The sequence below is a fragment of the Neolamprologus brichardi genome, chromosome 8 (assembly GCF_056152115.1).
Source record: "Neolamprologus brichardi isolate AB-2024 chromosome 8, ASM5615211v1, whole genome shotgun sequence".
Classification (NCBI taxonomy): Eukaryota; Metazoa; Chordata; class Actinopteri; order Cichliformes; family Cichlidae; genus Neolamprologus; species Neolamprologus brichardi.
Window position 1 is genome coordinate 23709356 of NC_142111.1, and position 25645 is coordinate 23735000.

Below are 25645 nucleotides of genomic sequence, written 5' to 3' on the forward strand. Positions count from 1 at the left end.
AGATGTGTATTTTCTGTATAAACTTGTGTGAGTCTAAAAGATAAATTGACTGATGAGCACACAGTGGCTCTACAGTCTCTGATGATCAGAAGCTGTTAAATCCCCGTGAAGCTTTTAAACTAGAGGAATTTGTCTTGCTGACACAGTTAAACCACACCGGCCCCCTGCAGCTCTCCAGCTCGCAGCACACTGCCCTACAAACGTCCAAGCTGAGCCGAGCGCTCTCTGGGAGGTCGTGGGTTGATGGAAGACAAAGCTCTGCCTGCTCAGCACATTATAGTCTTGTAGCCGTGGGTGGTGACACCAGAGGACCGGGAGGAAAGACACGCAGTGGAGGAGCCGAGAGGGAAAAGCTTTAAACTCATGACAGAGGGTTAGGGTCACGACAACAGTGAGATTTTTCTGCGTGAACACCACCAGCTCGTGTTCAGCTCGGCTCTGTGATGGAAAGCAAACTTTTTATGAAACTTACAGAAACGAGTCACATTGTTAGGAGCTGAATGTGTGCAGTGCGCAGAAGAGGACAATCATCTCATACAAACACAAGCTGTTTGTGTTTGTGCAGGAGCTCACTTCATGAAACATGATGGAGTGTTTAAAGTAATTAAAGATATCCTTCACATTAACACATCCAGCACATGTTACTGTAATTACACACGATGAACTAACTGTATAATTACATATGTTTTAATCATCGTGTTCATATTTATTAACAATTATAACCTGTAACATGAGATTAGACTGGTAAAAGTTACCCTGAATGGTGAAATGGGGCATACTTACATGTTTAACCCTTTTTTTAAGTACAATAACTAAACTCCTATTTGTAATCGAGTACTTCTGCATGTTAAATAATAAACCCCGTCTGTCTGTCCACGTTTATTGAAATTGCTGTAACAATATAAAACCATAATTTCTTTATTTTCGAGGACTTTCTTCATCCTGACGTTCTGTGGCTGTTATTGCAGTCTTTGGCGCCCTCGTGTGGCAGGAGGTTGTCATTACAGCTTTCTCCACATGTGCGCCAAACTATACGTCAGCGGTGCGTTTGTTTCTTACTACAACAAACAATGTAACGAAGAACAGCTGTGCGAACCTCTGCACAGGCGGGCACGCGAAGAAGCACGTGAGGCAGCCTCCAGGTACCACCACAAACCTGGTTAATCTGAACTTCATGTGTTTCCTTGTGAGGGTTTGCAGCATTGGTTGCTTGTTTTGTTGGGAAAATGCAGGCATGTGGTTGCGGTTTCAGTTTACTTTATATGGGTACAGTATTAATTCAAAATAGGGTCACAGCTCCTTGTTCTTTGTTTCAGGAAGCCTGTGGCTGATTGTTTTTACCATGTAAAAGATGAAAATACTCATCTTCTCTGATTGGCCTTACCTTGCGGCCGATTATTTCACAATGAAGTTTCACCCCACGAGGCGCCTCTTTGACCCAACCATAGACCACAGATTTTTCTTGGAACAATCTGTGGAATAACCTTTCTGAGAAAACCCCGGAGCCCCTTCAATTTCATGGCTTTTTAGTAAAATGAAAAGCTTTTATTGAGTAGAGCTTCCCCTTTCACTATTGATTCATCTGCAGGGACCTGCAGGGTGTTTTTAAAAGGGGCACACTGATAAACTGTGTTTTCCTACAGCAACCAGCTGCAGATGTTATTGTGTCTTTTTCTTTACTTAGCCTCTGTTGGACGACAAGACAAGACAAGACAGGCTTGTATTTATTGAACTTTTCAGGCACAGAGGCTTCATTTACACTTTTGCCATCCTCTCTCCTTTCATTGTTTCTTTCTATTAAAGTTAACGTTACTAATGACTTCCTTTAAATCTGCACCACGACCCAAGCAATCTGTTCTCCCCGACCCCCCCACTGATGTTCCTAATCTGCTGTGACCATCCGAAGCTGTTGGGTAACCGAGTAACAGGTGTAAAATTTTCCCTTTTAAGTCTGTGAAGGTTCTCAGTCATCCAGGTCATCGTAGTCAAAGGAGCTTGCAAAGAAAAGCGTCTGGACTTCTTTAAGTTGCTTGAACATGTTTCACCTCTCATCCGAGAAGCTTCTTCAGTTCTAAGGTCAAATGGTGGAGAGTCCCACTAGGTTTAAATCTGGGACTCTCCACCATTTGACCTTAGAACTGAAGAAGCTTCTCGGATGAGAGGTGAAACATGTTCAAGCAACTCAAAGAAGTCCAGACGCTTTTCTTTGCAAGCTCCTTTTAAGGTAAAAACCAGCAGAAATAGGAAGTGTGCTTAACTGTATTTACTTCAATTATCCCTATAAATGAATTTCTAAACAAAGCAATGGACGTTTAACAGTTGGTATCACTTTTATTTCTTTATTATCCATCCATCCATTACTTAGCTGTGTCTACTATTTTGCATGTAGAATTAAAAAAAACTTTGAAGACTTTGTGATTTGGGGGTTTAACTAAGAGTTACTTTGTTCTGATTAATTTGTGGATATGTCTTAGTTTGTCCCTACAATGTACTTAATCTGGTATTATAAAAGAAGAAATAAGTATATCCAGAGAGCCTTTCATCTGACTGAATGAATTTGTTAAAGCATTTGGACAAATATAACCAATAATTATGGACCTATTAAACCTCTGCCAGCCTAAAGTGATAAAAGTATTACATCAAACGATTCAACTTTAATTCCTACAGTGTCAATAACAGTCGCCTCAAACTGGCTTATATTATATATTAGATAGAGAACCCCAACAATCATTTACGAGTAGCATTTGGCGACACTGTCTTTTCACAGGAAGAGACCTCTAACAGAACCAGAATGGGAAGGGACAGCGAAGAGAAGAGAAAAAACAAAAAACATAGCGGAAGTGGACAAAAGTTAAAGACACGCAGCAGATGAATGTAAACAAAGCTGAACTCGGATCAGCTGATCTCACTGCCAGCTCAGCTCAGATCTCATATATGGTTTATTTCTTAAGCTGCTTTAGCCTTCTCACAGTTGCTGTGCGTCAGCGAGCCACTTTGCAACCCACCTCCACTCGACCTCCTCCTTTCCTGCTCTCAGACCTCCCCCACTGCCGTTCACACCAAAATAGTTAAGTAACATATAAACAACTGACTGGTAGAAAAGTTCCTATTTTTTTACTTTCCCCTATAAAAATGTCTATTTTTATAGAAAAATAAATCTCTGTGAATTAACCAGAACTTTATGTTTTATATTCGTACAGGACAGTCGGCCAGTGAGCTTACCAGAGCTTTTTCTGTATTTTGACTAATTTTATTTATAGAAAAATCACGACATGCTGTTGAAATTACACTTTTAATCTCAGGGATTGCTGTTGTAGATACACTAAAGGGGAGTTTCAGTGGCGTCCCACTCAGAATCAAAGTGGGCTGTATGTGGTCTACCGTGTAAAACGAGTTTGACATCCATGGTTAGATCAAAGTTGTAACACCAGGTCTAAATTTCTGCAGATGCAAGTATTAGTTTTGAACTCAATTTAGTAAAACGTGGAATTAAACTATGTTTTTTCCCCTGTTTTCTCTTTATGAGATATATTGTAGTGGTTGTAATGACAGAAGAAAGTTGTGAGACGTCATTTTATTTGACTTTTTCGGATTTCTAGGGATAATTTTTCAAGTCTTTAGCTCTCAAATGCTCATTTCAATAAGAGGTTTAGAGAGGTGGAACTTCTTAAAGCTCATTCAACCTGACTGTAACTTTTTCTCATACATTCAGGTTTTCCCAGTGAAACATCTGGAACAAACTTTGCAGAATCCTGACTAAACTCCGGGCTCAGCAGCCCCGGATGTGCAACTTGTCTGACTGCAATCAATTAGTGAAATTAGTTTCCTGGAACACGCAGAAGTCCAGTTTGCCCACCCACACCCGTGTTTTAGACTCAGAAAACATGAAAAAAGTGGCAGAGATTTCCCAGAAGCAGTGCGAGCTTTAAAGCAGCGATGACTGTCGGGTTAGAATAACCTTCGCCTCCACCCGCGTGGGTGGGAGGAGCTACCAGTCACCGACTCCAGCTGCTTTCTTCACCTCCCACCACAGCTCAGCGGCTGCCTCGGGAGCAGGATCGTACCGACGCCACCTCATCCGTCTCCTCTCCCGATCCCGATGAAGTGATACACCTGCAGCCACGTTTGGACGATGAAACATCAGAAACTCCAGCTCGGCCTCACTTTTCAGCAACTTTTCCCCGAGTCTGGAGGAGCTGGGAGGAGACGCGGAGACTGAGGAGCTCTCGCTGAGCGGCAGAGGTAGGATCCTGAAGCTGTGCGTCTCAGGATGTCATGCATCTAAAGCATGAAGGCCAGCTGTTCAAGCTCAGAGTGGTTAATGAGGTCAAATAGACGCACAGCAGGAGCACGAATAATCTGAAATTACAGACTAAATTGTGGCAATAATTAAAGATTTTTAATGTTAGTCAGTTTTTATTGCACGTGATTACCTGTAACCTCAACTATTCTATAATTTTATGATGCTCTTAGAAAGGCTGTGTTAAAAAATAACGCACGTGTTGCAGTTTCTATGTGATTTTTAACAAAACACGCCTAAAATAAAAAAGAAGAAAAAACCTAAAAATGAATTTCAAAATGTCAAAATCTGACTCAGCTTGTGTTTTCAAGTCAAGTTATTATACACGAAAATTTTACATTCATCACGTCAGATAAACGAGTTCAAAAACGGTAAAGCTGAACGTTTACATGCAGATTGAATATAGAATATTCATGTTTAATGTAGGATTTAATAAGATAATTGAATACTTTGCATGTGAAAATCTGTATGTTCCCCCTTAAAACAGGTGGAAATAAGCCGACACCGGTTATAACTGAGGATAAAGTGTCAAACTTACCCTTTGGACTTAATTAAAAACACAAGCGATGATTTGTAAATCTCATAAAACAATAAGGTGAACCTGAAAGTGATGCCAGCAACATGTGTATCACTGTGCAGCATCCTCTCTTCCTTTAACAACAGCTCATAAACATCTGGAGCAGCTGCTGGGCTCGTGGGAGAGGAATGTTGTCCCGTTCCGGTTTGAAACCTGAATATACTCAGAGTTGAGGGTCCTTTCGATTTGTGTGATCACAGAACATCTTCACACTTTTTCTCAGGTTGTTTGAAATTAGCTTTGGTGATGTTGCTCGACCATATTTGCTCTTCTACGCATGATCGAGCTTTAACCTGCGTTTGTGGCACAGTGAGCTGAGTTCACAGACAGAGATTTCTGGAAGTGTTCCTGAACCCATCCAGTGATTTCCATGACAGAATCATGTCTGGTTATGACGCAGTGCCGGCCACTATTGATTTTTAGCCCTGTCCCCTGCGCACAGAGATTCCTCCAGATTCTTGGAATCAGTCGGTGACATTATGCGCTGTAGATGTCCCAAATGTTGCTGCCATCAAATTCAAATTAAGCTAACATTTTTCAACAATTTTATGTGTTTTCTTTGTTCTGTTGTGAATAAAATAAGGCTCTATGGGATTTTCTTTTAACAGTGTCCCAACTTTATAGGAATTGTTTGTTTAACAAGTCACAAAAATAGTAACACTCAAGTTATGTGCTGAGCCCTACATGTGCATATATTTTTTTATGAATGACTGGCAGTAATTCACTGAACTCTGTAAAGTTCAAACTTACTGTGCTTAATCTGTGACAGGACGATAACATGTCCAAGGACAGACACTGTGATACCTCGGCCAAAACATAAATCAGTGTCCTGTATAAAAAGGTTTCAGTTTGGTGTGTGGACTGAGAGCTGCTCTATAGTTTTAGATGTTTATTTAGGAAAATAGCCATGCAGACAGAAGCAGGACTGCAGGTCTGGGAGCATTGCCCCGTCGTTTTCACAGGTTACTGTTTGTTTCGCTCTGTGTGGTGAAGTGATGAAGGTACAAGTTTGACAGCTCCTCATCTCTGCTGCAGGCCGCTACATCGGACCTGCACGACAGACACAAAACACGTTGTTCAAGATGTAATATTCTCCCCCTTACATCACTGCAAGGGGACTGCACATCTCTCGCAGATGTCTGTGATGCAAAAGACGTTCAGCGTATGAAACATAAAGTAGGGAAAAGCCGCAAACCCTCACTTTTAACATAAGATATACTCTAAAAACTGCGAAACTCCAATCTTACAGCAAACAATAAACGCAGCAGCTTTAGTAAAACAAGAATCGCTTGAGAAGTTAAAGTGCAGTATGGCAACACAAACCAAGAAAGAAATGAACCCAGTGAGTAAAAATCTAAATGAAAGACAATAAATCATAAATATGCACGTAATATGGCAAAGAGCTCTAAAGGTTTTCTTTGATTGAAACTGAATATAAAGCAGTGCAGGTTTAGGTAAATGTGGAAAAAAGGACCAAAAATATTGGAAGACAATAAAGTGGTGTGGTATATGGAAGTATAGAGGAAAGTTCAGTATGGGAGCTGGAACAGGCGGGAGTTTTATAGATGGATTAAAGAGCTAATTACCAATCAGGAATCCTGATTTCAGGATTTGTGATTGTAATATTTGTACGTTTGTTTTCCCTGGCTGATTGTGTCTGCGCTCCTTCAGGTCTGTAACGAAGCCTGTGTCCGTTGGTGTCCTTTGCGGCGGAGATCGCCTGGCGCCCGTCATGTCGCCTTGGATGATCCTTCCCGTCAGCCTGCCTGTCTTCATCATCACAGGAATATGGGTGGTGTGAGTACCTCCGAGTAAACAAGCCGTGCAGCAGCATCTGCAGGAGGTTCCCGTGTCTGTTTGTGCACTCAAAGTTTAAATATGTATTTAAAGTTCAGCTCTCGAAACGCTCCCGTAAACATTTACTTCTTTTGGATAAGATTAGGACTCGTTAGGGTAAATACATTCAGCTGCTTCCTCTTTAAATACGAGCCTTGGAATCAATAAGTGTGTAGTGATGAAGGTGATCTTTCTTCCTCTAAAAGACAACTCGCGAGTCAAGCTGTCTGCACACGAGTGTGGTCACACATGTTATCTGTTATCCCTGCTGCGGTCACCATGATGTCGACTGACGGTGCAAAGTTCATGCATGTGAAATGTTTTCCTTTTTTGGAAGCCAGAAAAAACGCTTAGTCTTCATTTCAGGAATTTGCAGGCGAAGAGTTGTTTTAAAAATCCTCCCCGGCTGGAGTTAATGCTTGTTCCTGCAGGCATGTAAGAACTCCTGAAAAGAGACCCAAGAACCTCTGTTTGTGGTTAACTGCAGTTCCTCTGATAGCCACTAGAGGCAGCCATCAAAGGTGAGCCTATCCCAATAGGCTCTCATGTTAAAATGACCAGCATGTTTGCAGCCTGCTCTGAAAAACTGTTTGTTCTGTCCTGCTAATGACACTTGGATATTTCTTCATAGCTCACCCATTTAAATGCTTTAAGGCTTAAAGTTTGACATTGTTAAGGGTACAGCTGCTGGGCGATAGGTGGATGTCGACATGCGGCCACTAAATTTTGTGTTTTTTGTGCGGTTAATTGTCCCAAACCATCCAATAAGTCTGTGCTTCAGTTGTGTGAGTCAAATTCTAGAATTTTATCCATATTTTTTATCACTAAATATACATTTTAACTTTCTCGAAGGTGATGAAAGTTAATCGTTTTTTAAAAAATAAAATCTAAGATTTTATCTCTCTTTAAACAAAACTGTGAAAAGTCTCCCACTAAAAACAAATCTCACAATTTTGCATTTATCTTAAATCATCATTGATCAGAGTCCATTGAATTTAACATTTTTTCACTGTACTTTATTGAGAATTGTTTAGGGAAAATGTACATGTAATCAAATTACTTGAAGTCAGGATTTTGATATGCAATGTCCTGTTTTGATCCTTAAACCAGGATAAAACTGATAAAACCTCATCAAGTAACAGAGCTCCCTGCAAAAAAGCAAATAAAAACATAAACAAAGGAGCTGTTTCCTTTGATCAACACACACGAGTCCCTGAAGAGACCAGAATACTTTTCTAATACTGGATTCTTGGTGTAACCTTTTAATGAAATGTAATGGTTAGTTGGAGGCTCATTTCTGTGCATGAAAAGGTCAGTCGATAATAATTAACGTATAAAAGTCAGTGTAGGATTGTGTAAGTCTATCAAGAGTGGCACAGATGACTTATTGCTCCTGATAATGATCTCTTGAGGAAAAAAGCTATTCAACATCTGTGCTCCCAGCCTGGATAACCTCTGGATAACGCCTTCTTGCACTTTCTATAGACTGGGATGCTGGGAAACAGCTGATTTCCCGTCTTTTCCTCTCAAAGTGTGAGAGGATTCACAGTGTCCTCTGTGAGTCTTTTACGCCTTTGTTAAATGAGTGCGAGAGTTCTTCACGCCGGGCCTCTAAAGCTTGAATCTGTAACCCCCTCCTCCTGCTGTTTTTTCAGGCACGTCGACACCTGTCTGTTTCTGCCTTTGAATGCTTTGTCAGCTTTTGTCATGACCTAAAACCTCCACAGCTCTGGGCAGCTGTGTGAGGCTTTTTGCGGGAAAACATGAGGAGTTTGAGTTTTACACTTTAACCAAAGCGAAGTAAATTATTGATATCAAGCTGAAATGTGTCACATCTGAAGGGAGAAATGACTTTTCTTTTTTTGTTTCTTTAACTCGTTCTTTGTATTAAAATCAGTAATAGGTCCCAAAACATCAGCTAGAGCTGGACTGTTGCATGCTGCACGTTTATTAGGAGGTGGGCAGGTTTATGCTCATATTTTGACCTCTGCAGTGAATCCATGCACGTGGCCATTGCCAGCATTCACGCTTGGGCTGATGCATTGTGTGTTAAGTATCTTGTGAGTTTTTTCCCTCATGGGTCAGTTTGTGGTCAGTTTCACTTTTTGTTTTTTTGGCAAAAATGTCCGTCAAGTTTTTTTCACTTCTTTGTACTTTTCCTCATATCTAGTTTTGGTAATCTCCCTGAATTTACTGACACGTGTGAGTTCTGATGCAGAGGCCATGATTATTGAACTGGCCGATCACAATAGTCGCAGGCTACGTCTACACTGATCCGGATACATTTGAAAACTGTATTTTTGTCTAAAAATGCTCCACAATATCATTTTCAGTCATTTTCACAGAGTTGTGCGTCCACATTGAAACGGCCGAAAACGCTTACATTACAGTACTGCTCATCTGTGAAACGCAAGAAGATTCAACCTGCCTCATTTCTGTCTGCCGTTTATTTACTTTCCGGTGTTGTGCCAAAAAGTGATTGCCTGCTAAAAACTGATTTCTAATGTTTCTGTGTATTTTTTATGTGTAATATCTTTACTTATGTTGGTAAATAGACTTTGGTGAACAGCGTTTACAAAGGGGTTATATATAGAATTAAAAAATTATCAGTTTTTTCAAGTATCTTTACAACTCTGTGTTATTGTACTTACATTATAACCAATCCGGTCCTTTATCCCCACTTAAAATATTTTTACAGAACTATTGTAATATTTGCTGCCATTTCTGCTGTCCTACTGGCCAACTTACTCTTACAAAAGACATTTTTAATGTTAATGAGATTTTTTTTAACTGCATAAATAAAGGTTATATAAAAGTCACTGCTAAAAACTGATTGCGGCTTCTATCTTGTTACACTAATGTTGTTTGTGGCTCAATATGACTTTATGTCATCCAAGAGGGATGCATTTGACATATGTTTCACATATTATAGCCCAACAAGTTACTTATAGCAGTTTAACCCTTTAAGACCTACCATAGAACCAAGTCCGCCAGAGCTTATATTATATTTTTACATGCTGTGGAGCCATTTTTGGGAGCATTTCAAGTTGCTATACATCAATACAACCATTATAGCCCAAATTTTAATAATATGTCTGCATTAAGTGCATAGTAATTACATAAATTGCAAAAAAGTGCAATAAACTACAAATAAATTGAAAATCGTTTTTGTTTTTTTAACATATATTTCTAGTTAGAGAAATTTAAGAGGCTTATCCCTCAAAACTGTAAATACAAAAAAGTTGCACAAAATAGTTTCCCACCACAGGAAATTTATTTTGAGTGTCTTCATAGTTTTATTTTTGAAATACACCAATTTTTATACACTGCAGGAAAAACGAAAATAAATATTGTGCAAATTTGCAAAAAAAAAAGCAGCATATGCATCAAAATAAACTATTTCCAGCAGTGCAATATGAGTCCTAAGCATCCCAGAAACAACACAGAAAGTCATAAAGTCAAAGATAACTTTTAAAAACACCAGTATAGGCTCATGAGGCCCTGATGGTAAAAAAAAACCCCTACATTTTCGCAAAATGACGTCACTTCCGGTTTCGGGCAAGTCATGGCGGACATGTAAAAGTTCCGCTGACGTCTATTCCAACATAGGAAGTGTTACAAACAGCTGATCGGATCGGCAAAGCGTGTTTCTGGAATATTATGTTTTTGTTGCTGCAAGTGCTTTTTATGCAGTTTTTGCAAAGTTATATGTGGAAGGAAACTGTGACCGAGGACAAGCTGATGGCATAAGATGTAAGTACAACTCCTCCGGTTTTATATGCAAAAAAAAATATTGAGCTAGCTTACGTGGTTGCAGAGCTACGGGGATTTAAAAATAGTTACGCAAAACAGAGCTCCAGCCGGCTTTAAAGGGTTAAATACCAGCAAACACTTTTTGGCACAACACCAGCTCTTTGAAACGTGGCGGCAAAAGGTCAAGGAAAAGCACCGAGTTTTTTAAATGGACTAACAATGAGGTGGAGTTGTTGCTGCGAGTAACACAAAAGTACAAAGTTGCAAAAGCGAGTGAGAGTTAAGGAATTTGAAGAAAAGCTCTCTGGAGCATGTGCAGACTGATATTAATCTTTAATAGGGCTGTCGAAATAGAGAGCAAACAAAACAGCTGCTGTATAATGCCCTCTGCTATCTTAGTTTAATTGGTCACAGCTCCGAAAAGCTCCGTTTACACCTCCACACTGTGACACGAAAACGCCGTTTTCAAATGTATCTGCTTTGGAGAGCGTTTTCAAAAAGCTCTGTTTTCCTTGACCAAAAACTGCGACCAAAACGGAGAGAAAAAGATGCGTTTTCAAATGAAAACGTATCAGTGTGGACGAGGCTGCAGGCTGTGTTGATGTGACATGTGGTTACGGGGAGGAGCACGTCAGGTTATGGGGTAGATTATGCTTTCCAGTTTCAAAGGGATTTGCAGGTATGAAGGATCTTCGGGTAAATTTAACACAGCTGTATGAATCCTGTGAAAGGTGCTTTGGCAGTGCCAACAGAAAGTTACTGGAAGTATGCCATTTCCTGTTTCAGCTTCTATTTCAGTGCCACAGCTGTGATTTTCTTTTCCCATTCAGGAGAAGACTGCAGCGAGTCAAGCGTGCCAGAGCACGAGGATCAGTGCTTATAGGAGGTTTGATGACGTTACACTTCATGCAGTGACCGACGCCGCACTGAAAAGAATCCTTGATTAGGTTTACACAGAAAACACAGTTTTCAATTTGGTTTGATTGCTGGTAAAACTTTACCAGGTGCATGAGGAAGACCAAAAAGATTGACGCTCCAGCAACACTTGTATGTAGAGAAACTTTACTGGTAGACTTGCACATTTCGGGTGGTAGCCATTCACCAGGGTCCCTGCCAAAGACTGAAACACATCAGTCAAACAAAGAGTGCTTTACAAGTGTTCGTATTTCACGTGTTGGCAGTAAGAATCCATCACGTTATTGCCTGAATTCGATGCATCACAGCACCGAATCCAAAGGTCACCTTCTGTGTGATTTGGCGCTGACAGCTTTGAGAACACTGAAGTATTTGATGGGATGAGAGAGGCGTGTATCTGAGTCTCTAGTTTAACGGCTCATTCACGCCGTGATCTTCACTTTAGTTTACACGGCGTGCAGTTTTCAAGTACAGGCAGCAGGACTAAAAAAGATGAGTCGTGGGAGGGAGGGAAGTGGATGAGAGTGGACGGCCTCTGTCAGGCCACTCACTCCACAGCAACTTTGTAAAGGGCAAATCAATTCTTCTGACCCGAGAATTCCCTCGTTATCAGCGATCAATAAAGACGCTCCAGCGGTCACATGTCTGTTGGCATCTTGCTTTTTTGGGTCCTGTGTATCTGATCTGTGGTGCAATATGTCCTTATGGTTGTTTTGAAAGAGGCTAATGGGTCATTTGTGACATATTTCAACCTGAATAGTGCACCAGCAACATTATGGTGTGGAGTATGGGAGATTTTATGTCCACTGGTTATTTATTTTGGTAACAACCTGTTTTAATTTGTCTGAATGTGGTAAAAATGAGTATTTGTAGAGTTTTTATGCCACACACTTTGAACAAGAAGCACATGCAACTTAATCCATGTATGTCTTTACAGAGGAGAGTGGACACCTTCTGAATCAGGTTAGCCAGGTTACAGTAACACATGCGTAGACTTGTTGTAACTGGCAGTTGTAATACAACTTCATTAGCAGATTCATGAGTTTGTGCTTAAGTATCACCAGAGATGGTAGAAATGTCAAGCATTTTTCAGGCTTTTGATCTTAAACCTAAGTAGGAAAGAGTCGAAGAGTAAAACTGAAGGGATTTCTGTTGCAGTCTACTTCACAAGGAGCTGGATTGTCATCAGGTTTGAGAGATTGTGGTAAAATAATTGACTTTCACTCACCAAAATTAGAGCACAGACTTCCTGGGACGTCTGCAGCACAAAGCAGAGTATATTGTGTAGAAGTTAATTCCTATAAAAATGCACCAACAGCACAAATTTGATAGAGGACTCCAGTTCAAATCAAATCAAATCACTTTTATTGTCACATCACATGTGCAGGTACGCTGGTACAGTACATGCGAGTGAAATTCTTGTGTGCGAGCTTCACAAGCAGCAGAGTTGTGCAAAAATACAATAACATAAAACAAGCAAAATATAAGAATGGCTAAATCTGAGACTAATAAATATATGTACAATATATAATAGTATATGCATCACTGGATGTGTATACTAAATATGTTTTTCTACGTGTGTGTGTGTATACATATTTTACAAATTAAATAGAGTAAGCAATAAAATAAAATATATAAAAATATACTGAGGTTTGTAGTTGGATAGTCAGCGACTCAGATTAGATTAAAGGACTAAAAGTAGAAATTATGGCTTCAAAGTGTCAACTCTGTACAGCTGTTTTATGAAGGTGACTGAAAAAAGAAGAGGCCAAAAATAGAAGAAGGAATCAAAGATTTTAATACTTTTTAATGCTGTAAAGTTGAGCATTTTAACAGGGGAGTCAGCCTCAAGTGGCCATTAGAGGAACTGCAGTTTTTGGTACTTTTGTGTTGGCTTCATCTTTTAGAGTTTCAGTCAACTGCCAGTTAGATTTGGAAAGAAACAGCACTTTCAAATTGTTTTCAAGGACTTCTCAGAGGGTTTTGCATAAAAAAAACCCCAAAAACTATCTGGACAGTTTGTGCAAAATCTCTATTTGATAGTTGCCAAACCTTTGCGTGTAAGATCTCCTGGTACAGCCAGACGGAAAGTCCGAAACCAGAAGCATTTATCCTCTGGAGGAAATTACTGTCTGTTCAGAGTTTGAGAGATAGGAGTCTGCACCAAACTGGTGGAGTAAGAGAACATGTGCTTCTAAAATGTACTAATGTGCATTTATGTGTGTGATGAATGATCTCTGTTTGGCTGTTAGGCTCTGTGTGTGTGTGTGTGTGTGGAGGTTGTTTTGTGTAACTGACATTTCTTTAAACATCCCTGTGGTGTAACAGTGCATGTTAATATGCAGCCGTCCGGCTCGGCGCACACGTGTGATGAAGAGGAGCTGTCTCCGTCTCTGAAAACAACCGTGTGCTGATTCATGTGTGTTTTGTTAGTGGAAAACATTATTAGAGCAGAGCTTTGGACATGTTGTGAGAGCAGAGCCAGTGTTATCTCCAGACCGTATCCTGACAGCGTGATTGAATCTTCATCATTTTATGTCTGCCTCTTTAACCGTCTGTTCAGATCTTTGACCAAAGATTTTCTTCTTTGTCTTCACAGATATGCGATGGCCCTCTACAACCAGCACGTCTGCCCTGTGAACAACTGGTACAGCACTCACACACACATAAACACACACATAAACACACATATCGGGTTCATTTTAAAGACCATAGTATTGGTCAGCAGTTTAATGTTGCTTCAAAGCACCAAAGAGACACAAGCTGCATCTCCGCCTCAGGAACGTTCCCAAAGAGACGAGGAAACTTTTTCCAAATTGTTTCCAGTGCAGTGACCAGAGGTCACTTTCACAAAGACAGATTTTTGACTGTGGATTAGATTTAAAAAAAGAGTCAGAGACGTCTACACTACACAAAGTGCTTCAGACCTTAAGCAGGATTGTTGCACAATGTCTCAAGACTGCATTCAACTGTTCAGCTCTGCTTGGTTAAACCACTTTCATTTCTAAAGCGCCAAATCAAATCACAAATCACAACAGTCATTTCAAGGTGCTTTATTTTGCAAGGTAAAGACTCTACAATAACAAGCACTTGGCCACAGTGGGAAAGAAAAAATTCCTTTCAACAGGAAGAAAGCTCAAAGATGCTAAAAACATTGTGACTTCAGTTCAGTTCTTTTTTATTTCAAACGTATACATTCACCAACGTTTCATAAAATCATTCCATGCAGTTGCTTAAAAAGTAGGCAGAAGCATATACTTATTTAGCCCCCTCAGGTTTACATCCTCATCATCTAAATTTGAACAACAAAAACATAAACAACACCTTCAACTTAGAACATAACATCACAAAAACAATATTTTCTCATGTTCAACTAAACTATATTTAGATTTGCTAATTTGCAGAAGAAAATAAACATCAGTTTGACTGCTGTCTTGGGTTAATTGCATTTTCTTCATTCTTATACTTATTTAAAATTTCTTTTTTGAGTTTTATTTTAAACTGGTTTATATCACTACTGACCTTTATTTCTTCTTTTAACTCATTCCAGAATTTAACTCCCGCTATTGAAATAGACATCCTTTTTAATGTTGTTCTTACTCTCTGTAATTTTAAATTCCACTTCCCTCTAAAATTATACCTCCCTTCTCTTTCTAAGAACCATTTACTTATTTCGATTGGGAGCATCCCTTTCCTTGCCTTATATATTATTTGCACTGTTTTAAACTTCACCAGATCCTGGAATTTTATAGCTTGCGTCCTAATAAAGAGTGCGTTTGTGTGAGCCCTTATGTACAATAACATGTAAACTAATGAGTCTTGCAAAGCATCACCACTTAAACCAGAAGTTGCGATTTCTCCATTGGTTGAAAGACTAATTTGTGTGATCTTCAGTGGCCTTTAATATAGATCACAGTGGAAAATATCAGGGTTCCTTGAGTGGAAATGCAGCTTCAGAGATAAATAGAGTGGAGTATTTAATTAAAGCGACTGATTTTTTTTCCTTAAAAAAAAAGGAGTGAATCTTGGATTTATATTTACAAACTAAAACTGCAGGGATGATAACAATGATTTTCCTTATTTGCTGTGTTGGATAACATTTTCATCATATCAGATTAGAAGTTGATAAGTTCTCTGAGTGTTTGTAAAAAAATCAGCCAAATCAAATAATGAGGGTTAAAGATTCACTCTGTGTGTTTACTTGTAAACAGGAGCGTAAACACATAAAACAGACTTTTAATAAAAATCCAACGTTGTTTCTCTCAAGCTGTGTTTGGGGTTTGCTTGTTCTCCACGGGTACTCTGGCTTCCTCCCACAGTCCAAAGACATAGAGTGGGGTTAGGTTAACTGGTGATTTTAAATTGCACATAGGTGTGAATGGTCGTCTGTCTCTTAAGTGTTACACCCTGACCAGTCTAGGGTGTACCCTGCTACATAGTGCTGTATCTGCAAATATATGTAGATTTAGGCCCTGTCTACATGCATATACAGGTATTTTAGTAAATACAAGTTTATATTTGTAGATAAAATGTTACAAACCGAGTTTTTAACATTTGTAATGCAGGATTGTAGTTTGCTATTTTGCATTTGAGTTAAATGAGTCACTTGCATACAAATGGAGAATAGAAATCAAAATAAAAACAAAGTATGCAGCTGAGCATTAACTGTGTTACATAAAAGACCTTTCACCTGAAAACATTTTGGGTTAATTTTCTACCGTCATTTGCGTACAGTAAGAGCGCTATCATGCTGATGCTCAACCATTAACAGAGTTTTCAACACGTTTGGTCACTTCAGTTTCCCTGAATTGACATCGATCTCGTGTGAAACACTAAGATCACATTTTTACTCAACCTTTTCACTGGGAGTTAGACAACCTACATTTCGATGATCCCATGTAAGCAGTACTTGGCGACAGTGGAGAAGAAGAACTCACTTTTAACAGGAACAAACCTCCTGCAGATTCAGGCCACAAACAGCAAACGTCAGTCGATAAACATAATGATATAAAGTAGTGGAATGGAAACACACGGAGACTAAAAAGATGAGTGGAGAAGAAGTGCGTAGCATCATGGGAAATCCCCCAGCAGTGTGGGCCCATAACAGCAATACTCCGGGGTCACCTGATCAAGCCCATCTCGGATAGGTGGGGGACACTGTGTACAGGTTGCCTGTGTATTGCTGAACCAACACACAGAGACAGATGACCAATCACATTCAGCTAACCGCACTAACTGCATGTCTCTGGACTGTGGGTGGAAGCTGGAACCTGTAGAGAACTCACGCATCCAAGTTCAAATTTTATTCGCCACATGCAGTGGCAGGTTGCCCTGCAGTGGAATGAACCCGCCCCCCGACCTTACACACAACACAGACATCACATGGGGATACAAGTCAGAGAACGGTTGCATTACAGAAAAACCACTGAAATGTACACTACAATGGGAAAGTACAAGAGGAAAAAAAGAGACCTCTACTCATGCTGGGCTACAGGAGGGAAACAAAAAAACTCCTCTGCACAGAAAAGCACATAAATGTCCACAGTACAACATTATAGAGCACGTGACCAGCAACAGGGTTGGGTAGGGGATGAGGAGTAATCCCAGGCAACACAGCAGCCATCCTGCTACTGCGCCGACTCTCCAGCGCGGGCCCAGACCCGCCTCGTGTATCCATGCAGAAAGGCCCCGGCTAGGTGGTGCATTCGAACTCCAACACCAGTGACCATGCTGTCCCAAGTCTGAAGCATAATCCTAAAAAAGGAGATGGGGCTGATAGTTGAAGGCCTCCCATCCTACTTTAAGAAATTCGAGCAACCGCGAGAAATTCGGCGCTCTGAGAGATAACGACTGAATCATGTTGAAAAACTGAAATAAATGGATGCATGTGTGTTTTTCTAGGGTTTACAATGAGTCCTGTGTGGAGCCGCTTCCATTACAGAGGGGACCTGTACTGTGTTGCACCCTGGACAACATACCACTCATCAGGTCAGTGAGCCCACCTCTGCGGGTGTTACAGGTGGACGTTAATTTCCATGCTAAGCCGCTGCTGCTGTGTGCTTACCCGCTAAACTCCTGGTTTCTTGTAACATTTGAGAACTTCAAAGAACAGAACAGCTGCACGTTGCAGTCATTCCTGCCCTATCCTTCATTAAACCACAACGAGGAAGCAGACTGAGGGTCCTAGTTCTGCTTTTGCAGTGATAACAATTTCACTGAAACACAAAAACAGTTATGCCGTACACATGATCTGACCACAGATGTCATGTGACACAGCAAACCGCCCTGCTGTGGTCAGTGGTTTATTTTCGGGGGATGGCTGCTTTTGTTCAGTTGGAGCAAGCACGTGCTTGATTTTTGGTCCTTTTCTAAAAAAAGAAACTGAATTTTCCTGTTTTACTAAAACTACTAATTGAAATAACACAAGAAAAGCTGCAAAAGTAAGAAGACAGTCTGAGACTCTTTGTGTTGTCATTTTTAAAACACACCAGCAGAAATGTGGAGCCACGGACATCAAACAAAGTCTTCAGAAAGTCGTTGAACTCACAGAATATATTTATGCAAACCAAATATCAAAGTGTCAGAGCTGGAAATACAAAGTTTCATCATGAGAGATAAGGCAGAGGAAATGCTACTGCATGACTGTTTTAAAGTGCAGGTAAAAAGGCTTTTATAGGACATGAACCAATAAATCCAAGGTAGTTTTTTATTTTGGGGATTAAATTAAAGCATGTCAGTAAACTCACACATCTAGCCCTCAGTGTAAGCTCATTGACCCAATGTAAGCATCTGACATCCATGAATTAGGGACTAACAAGCTACGAAGGTTCAGAGTTTAAAAACCTGCCTCTTCAACCTGTAAATCCTTGTGGACTGTCTTTAATCCACGAGATCTGCAGGTGTTCATGGGGCTGAAAATCAGTTTTTGTTTCCACGCAGCGTTACAAACAGCAGCTGAAACTGTTGCTTCAGGGTTTGCAAGTCTTACATGTAGCTCCAGAAAGTGATGTCGTCCGCTTCTTTAACTAATCCGGTTTAAACTGCAGTGATATTTGGCGAGCCGCTGCAGTGAAGCTCGTGATCTTAGATAAGTCCGCACTTGCCTGAGCGAGGCTCCTCCTCACCTCTGCAGAAAGAAAGGCTTTTGTTAAGTGCTTCACACGTCTTATTTCCCCCCCACAAAAACTTCCAGGGTGCTGAATAAGTGTTGCTGACAAGATTTACCCGTTTAAAATCTAATCGGCTTATTGTGAATCTAGATGGGAAAATGTTTTGGATGCTTTTGAGCTGGAGATACAGATGTGTGTCCTTCTTTCTGACCTCCTACAAAGACTCTATATTTATAGAGGTTTTTAGTATCACAGAGCAGCTAAGCACACAAATATGGGTTTTCCAGTTGTGCACAGTAAAAAAAAAAGTAAAATATGGAGAAGGGGGTATATGACAGCAAGCACAGGGGGTCATACTAACCACCCTCCTCTCCTCTGTGTTTCCATTGTAGTAAATGTGGAACTCTGCCACCTGAAAGCTGCTTTTTCAGCCTCATATGCAGCACCGGATCCTTTATGGGTAAGAACCAGGATGGTTTTGCTCTACAAATATTCAGCTTTCATAGTATTTTTTCTTTTTTTTACTCTTGTACATATTTACCCAACATCTTGGTTGAACAGGACTTGTTTTTTCAGCTGGAGAGGCTCCGGCCAACTTTCCACGGCCAGCTCTGGCCTCAGCCCTCAATCTGAGAGAAAACTTCAATCTAGGCCATCGATACTGCTTTTTTCTGAATAAAATGACCCACAAGCATTCACCCTCTGACCATACGGACAGCTACTCTGTGTGCCAAAAGCATTGATTTTTCTGTGGTTTGCTCAGGGTTCATTGCCCGGTGTGCAGAGGGTATATTGGCTCTTTTTCTATATTTGCTTTAAAAATGTTTGCCAGGATTCTGATAATGTACACTCAGGGAATTCACCCTGATCAACTTTTTGGAAATGCATAAATGGAAGTTTGCCTCAAAGGAATGCAGTTCTTTCCAGATTTAAGCGACTGTAGGAGCCTCAGTCAGACACAGTTTGCTGGTGTTGGGAGCTTCCTGTGATCCAACGTGAACTCACACACATTTTGCAGTATATTGTCAACCCTTTGACCCGAGTGTCCTGGACTGAAGCTGCCTATTTGCTCTCTATACAGAGCCATTTATTTAAGGTGACCTCTCCCCCATGAACACCAGGTTCGTGCTGCTTTTCTGAGAAAATGCTGGAATTTGGGCAAGTTTAAAAACCTGTTAACCCCTTCCAGCTCAGGCTTTTTCCCTGAACCAGATTTATCTCAGAACTTGGCTGTTAACACACAGTCGCTGTTTTTCCATCCATGGGGCACAAACGTTTTTCAGGGCTTCATGTTGGTGTTTTTTCATTGTGGCAAAAGACACGAAAATCAGAGAAAATATTAGGGGTGGGGGAAAAAATGGATACTGTGTAGCATGGTGATATTTTGTTTGCTAATAATGTATGGATACAGGGACAGCAGAAATCGATATTTTGTTACAAAAAGGTTTTTGTGCTCTGACTTCAGAGCATGTTGATCCTTTTTCTGAGCAAGAATCCTGACATTCCTTCACTGTCCAAATGTGTTTAACTTGTTTTATGGCAGCAATAAACATGACAGTTTACTTATTTTAATTTAAGACATGTTTTATTTTAATTAAGTTTAAAACTTTTTTATTTAATGTAAAATTATATTTTGTTTTAATTTACTTTCAAATTCTTCAGTTGCTGAAGGGGCTGCATAGTTTTCATAAACTGCATAGTTCAGAATAGCTATAATTGTACCAGATGGTTGATTCAGTTAAGTTGGACTAGACTGTAATACAAACCGTTCAGTTTGTCAACAATAAAACTGAAATGAGAGAAAGACTGAGTGTGAGACTTTGATATTAGATAAAATGAATATTGATAAAGTTTACCTTTATGTACAGAATCTGAATATCACAAAATATTTTTAAAAATTGCAATAATATCGTATCGTGCGTTAAGTATTGTGATAATATCATATCGTGGGATGTATGGTGATTCCCACCTCTAGAAAATAGTCTGCAACAGCGACAAAGACTTTAGAAAAATAAGCTTTAGAGCTTAATAGAAAACTTTACTTCTCTTGCTTTTGTCACTTTCTATTTCATTAGACCACAGACGCCTGATACGTAGCTCTCAAAATCTCTCTTAAATTGGCAGAAGCGCACCAAACATTTGTGCCCTGGTGTGTAACTTTGCGATCCTGGTCCGCGGTGTCCCGGCGCCGGGCTGAGCAGTGCTCTTTCCAAGTCAAGGAATGCCAACATCTTAATTTGACTTGAAGGATAATAGATAAAAACTTAAAGGAAGGACCTCTTGTTCTCTTTGCAGGAATACAGGAACAACAAGTTCTTTCCTGTAATTACCATTTTTATGGATTATTTCAGTGAAGTCTGCAAAAACTAGGAGTTGTGAGCGAGCTCATTCCTCCCACATCAAAAGCTTTCCTTCTTTTTTTATTCCCCTCTCATAAACAATGCTCAGTTTATATTGGTGGGGGAGTTTGTTTAATTCAAAGGTGTAGTGTGAGGTTAGAAGAATGGTAAATGTCAAACTCTTGCTGTGCAGCAGCCCAAGAAACGCACGCCTAACCCAGAACCCAAAACACTTATTGTCTTATCGCGGCGTGCACTCGATCGCCACAAACGGACCACTGTGCTCGCTGCTGGACAACCCACGGGAACATCAAAACAGTCGCTCTCTGCAGTTTGCAGGGAGATGAGTGCCAGATGTGAACGGCATGATCATCAGACGGGAGGGTGGGAGAGCCGTGTGAAACTGCTGCGAAGCTTTGAAGGAGACGTTTCATAAACAGACATCAGGAATCTGCTCACACAGGGATGTGCAGAATCATCAAGCTTTAGCTTTGAGCACGACTAAAGGTTTATTCTGTGCAGTTTGGCCATTGGAAGTCTTATAGTTGCAAAAATGATGGTGTGGCTAAAGCAGGGACCTGAGTTGGCACACAGCTTGAAATTTGATTTGCCTTCCTGGTAGTTTGCATGTTCTTCCTGTGCTTGCATGGTGTTTCTCTGGGTACTCCAGTTTCCTCCCACAGTCCCAAAGATATGCATGTTAAATTAACTGGTGATCAGTTTATCTATAATCATACTGTAAGGATACTAGTACTGATTCCCCTGCACATCACACCTTCAGCAGCTACTTGGCCCTGGAAAGCCATGCCATGAAGCTCCTGGTGCACAGCTGTTGTGCTGATGTTAATGCCAGAGGAGGTTTGGAGCTCCTGATTCAGCAGAGCACTGGGGATTTTTCTAGATGCTTCAGCAGTCTGTGTCCCTGCTCTGTAACTTTACATGGAGGATAACCCTTTAACCCTCAGATTAACCCTTTACATCACAAATGTTTGTCAAGGCAGACCGAATGGTCTTCAGTTTATACACCGGTGACAATGGCACTGAAAACACCTGAATTAAAAGATTAAGAGGTGTGGGCTAAAACCTTTGTCCGTACACTGCCTGTCAGTAAAATAAGAAGGAATTAATGCTTTAAAATAAACAGTGTGGAGTACAAAACGCAATGTTTGCATCTTTAACGTAGTAGAATCGAGGCAAAAAGTAGCATAACATGGAAATCCTTAAATAAGCTGCAAGTATACTGAACTAGTACTTCAGTGAAGTACTTGAGGACATGTACTTTGTTATAAACTGTAATCCAGTGATGCTAGAATTTTGTAAGACTATCTGTGCTGTTAATCTGACTCTGTAGTGAATTGAATGGACCAGCAGCGTCACCCTTTTAGTACAAATGATGCAAGCCTTCTGTCTGCTGCCTCCAAGCAGCCTAAGCAATCATAAACACCTCAGGTAGAGTTTGTAGTGTGGGCTTTGTTCCTGGAAGAGAAAAAAATGTGGTTGCATAACTTTTTGACCAACAAAAACGGTCCTTTCTTCCCGATTTGTCATTCCCTTTTTTCCTCGCCTCTTCCAGTGATGCTGATCGGCCTGCTGCGCTACGCTCACGTGATCGAGAAGCACCAGAACTGCATCCTCAACACCGCCGGCCTCTCCGCCGGGTGGCTCTGCGCCGCGGGGCTCATCATGGTGGGAAACTTCCAGGTAGTTAATCCAGTCAGTCAACGAGATTAAAAGTCTGGATAATGTTTGTCAGCCCAGTTTTTCATAGACTCACAGCATCTTTTCACGCTGACCTTCGCCCACAGCTCTCATCCCTGCCTGTGTAATCATTCACTTCATGTAAATCAAGGGTGATAATAGAGGAAGTTTTTTATTCTTCTGCAAACTTTATCGGTGCAAACTTGAACTCCTCTCTTTAGGAGAGATGCTTGTAAAAGAGTCCCACGTGGTTTTAGGCAGACTCTGTTCAGAGGATAGGATCCTGCAATTATTCCTAAACGACTTAATGTTTATCCTCACAGTTAAATTAACTCAAATTTGATGAACTTTGTTCCAGTTTCATTCAGAATCCTGCCAATTTTCCATCTGATCGACTCTACAGACAGTGTTGGGGAGTAACGGAATACATGTACCGCCGTTATGTATTTAAAATAGAAAATATGAGTAACTGTATTCCGTTACAGTTACCGTTTAAAAAGGTGGTATTTAGAATACAGTTACTTTGTTGAAATAAATGGATTACACGGCGGTACTTCCCTGTTTCATATCGTGGCGGGTCAGGACTGTTTGGGTTTTGTTTGACAGCTACGTTCTGTTGTTCCAGGCGGCAGCGTTACGGTTGCCATGGTTACAGGGTGACGCTCTCTCTGCGTGTTTCCTGGGTGAGAGAGGCCTTTTTGTTGTTGTGCTAAGCTAATAGGCAGAATGCTACAGGTATAGCTCTAAAGAATGTAGCATCATAGGCAGTGTAGTCCGTGCTGCAGGGAGAATGGACTGCCATACACGTTATGTGTCTGTGAGCGAGGAGGGAGAAAAAGGAAAAGTACGAGCTGTCATCGAGCAAAAACGGGAGCTGGAAGCATGTAAATATAATAATAACCACTGCAGCCAAGAAGAGAGCCTGACGAGCCCAGTTGTAAGTAAGCTATTAAGCTATTAAAGCTAGTTTTCAGCTACGAGCCGACACAGAACCCACTGTATTAGCCAGAGGTCCCTTTACTACGGTTCGGAGCCGCGGACCTTCAGTAACAGTAATAAATCACAGCAATTGTACATTCATGTAGTTGTAAACAGCATGATAATATATTAAGTAATCCAAAGTATTCAGAATACGTTACTCTCATTGAGTAACGTAACGGAATACGTTACAGAATACATTTTGGGGCATGTATTCTGTAATCTGTAATGGAATACATTTTAAAAGTAACCTTCCCAACACTGTCTACAGACATTACAGGGGAGAGAAACTGGGATAGTGGGCCTGAGAGGCCCCAAATCATTCTTATGCAATTGTTCAACAACATCAGTTGAGGGGTATTTATATGTGAAAGATACAAAAGCAAAAATCCTGCAAAAAAAGCTGCAAAAAGTAAGTTACATAATCAGAGATAGAAATCTCACCATGTGTGATTCACGGCACCTCCGGCTATTGTGCAGCTGCTTTCTTTGAAACTGAGGTGGAAGCCTGTAATCCATGTGTAGCCTAAAAACAAACTAATCTGGGTGCGCTGTTTTTTTTTTCCTGCAACATAACACTTGCTGGTTTTAGAGTATTGTGCTTTTCCACATTTACTGCAGTGAAGTAGGAGGTAGAACGGGCTTGATGCCATGTTCAGGCCATACAGCAGAGATAAGACTTCATGATTTATGGGTCAGTTGAAAGCAGAAGGCCTGAATGTAACAAACAGCATGGAGGTAATTTAAGTGATGACTATGAAGAAGGTCAGACTGACCTGCCTCCCCTCAGCCAGAGCAGAAACTCAGCTAATGGGCAGCTAATCTCTGAGGGAAGAGGGAAGCACATACCAGTCTGTTGAATGAAACAACTTTCACCTGCATCCAGACTTTGAGATACCGTTCGGGATCACCAGTTTGTTGATTTAAGTCCACTGTAAACCAAACTATGATTTGAGGGACCGTATTTGTTTGGAATCAAACGCTCTTTTCAGGACAGATTTTTTATCCTGAGGTGAGAAAAACAGAGTTACCAGGATAAAAGACCTAACCTGCATGCATTTTTCTCTAACTCCTCCCCTTTTGTTGCACCTGAAGACTCTTCTTTCATTTTTTCATTCATAAAGTTGATGTTAAAGCTCATATGTCATTAATTGTGTCTGTGCAAACACTGAGTTAGCAGTAACCTTTATTATACAGTTTCTCCTCTGTAAGATCTGCCATGCATCAACTAAAGGCTCTCATGTAAATAGAGAAAACCTACAGTAGAGGCTCCAATGCATATTCCCAAAGACTGACTAATACCTGGGTGGTGGGATTATGGTGTGTTTATACATCCAGGGGCTCCAATGTAGATTGAAGGCAGCTGTGAAAAGCCAGAGTGGGGAGAGGAGGCAGCGAGGGGAGCAAACAGGAGCGAGTGTTAAAAACTCAGAGCTGTGTGTAATTTTCACGCGTTGTTTATACAGTTAATGTTCCAAGAACATCTGCACGGCTGACACGATCACATCGTTGTGATGTAATTTATATTTAACAGCCGTGGCAGCTTCTATATAAAGCTCAGGGCAGATTTCCTGGCTTCAAATAAATCATTTTGGGTTCACAAGTCCTTAAAATGGTTTGTTTTCATAGTCAAGATTAGTAAAAATGTATCCATGTGTACATCGCTGTGTATGTGTCTATGAAAAACAGAAAATCCTTAGTAGATGTTAAGAAACCAGGAACTTTTCCATTATTATTCCATTATAATCTATAATCTTACATCTATTACCTGCCTTTGTGTAGCATGGATACTCATGTGTGTAGCCTTTATCAGTAAACGTAAAGCTATAAAACTTATGAAAATACAGTTAAAAGTCCAAAATTGACACCTTCGGGCTGGTTGTGGCTGAGGACATAGAGCAGGTCATCCGATGGTTCGATCGCTGGTATCCAAGTATCTTGGACAAGAGACTGAAGCTGCTGTTTGAGCAGAGAATAATTGTGTGTTGATGTTAGATTGAAAGGACTTGGGTGTAGAAAAAGTTCTTGTAGGTGAATAAGTCGGTGAATGAGGCGTGCTGCGGTCCTTTTACTATTCCTTCACATTTTTGAATGCTGTGCAGTGGATTGGAGAGTCTGCTAGTCCGATTTTGGTCCCTGG

The 25645-nt window shown here is 40.5% G+C and overlaps 1 protein-coding gene across 2 annotated transcripts in view; it reads left to right on the forward strand.

Moving 5' to 3' along the window:
- The first annotated feature begins 4104 nt into the window (after positions 1 to 4104).
- Positions 4105 to 25645, forward strand: part of LOC102780890 (transmembrane protein 150A-like) — a 30023-nt gene continuing 8482 nt past the window's right edge. Inside the window, exons 1-6 of one of the 2 annotated variants that reach the window (XM_087844898.1) lie at positions 4105 to 4242; positions 6549 to 6674; positions 13981 to 14028; positions 17283 to 17369; positions 18883 to 18950; positions 22403 to 22530. In XM_087844898.1, the coding sequence (XP_087701024.1) occupies positions 6610 to 6674; positions 13981 to 14028; positions 17283 to 17369; positions 18883 to 18950; positions 22403 to 22530 (396 nt within the window). In that variant the 5' untranslated portion in view covers positions 4105 to 4242; positions 6549 to 6609. Of the gene's footprint in view, positions 4243 to 6548; positions 6675 to 13709; positions 14029 to 17282; positions 17370 to 18882; positions 18951 to 22402; positions 22531 to 25645 lie in introns of those variants that run through there. The other variant, XM_087844897.1, reaches the window with a different exon arrangement.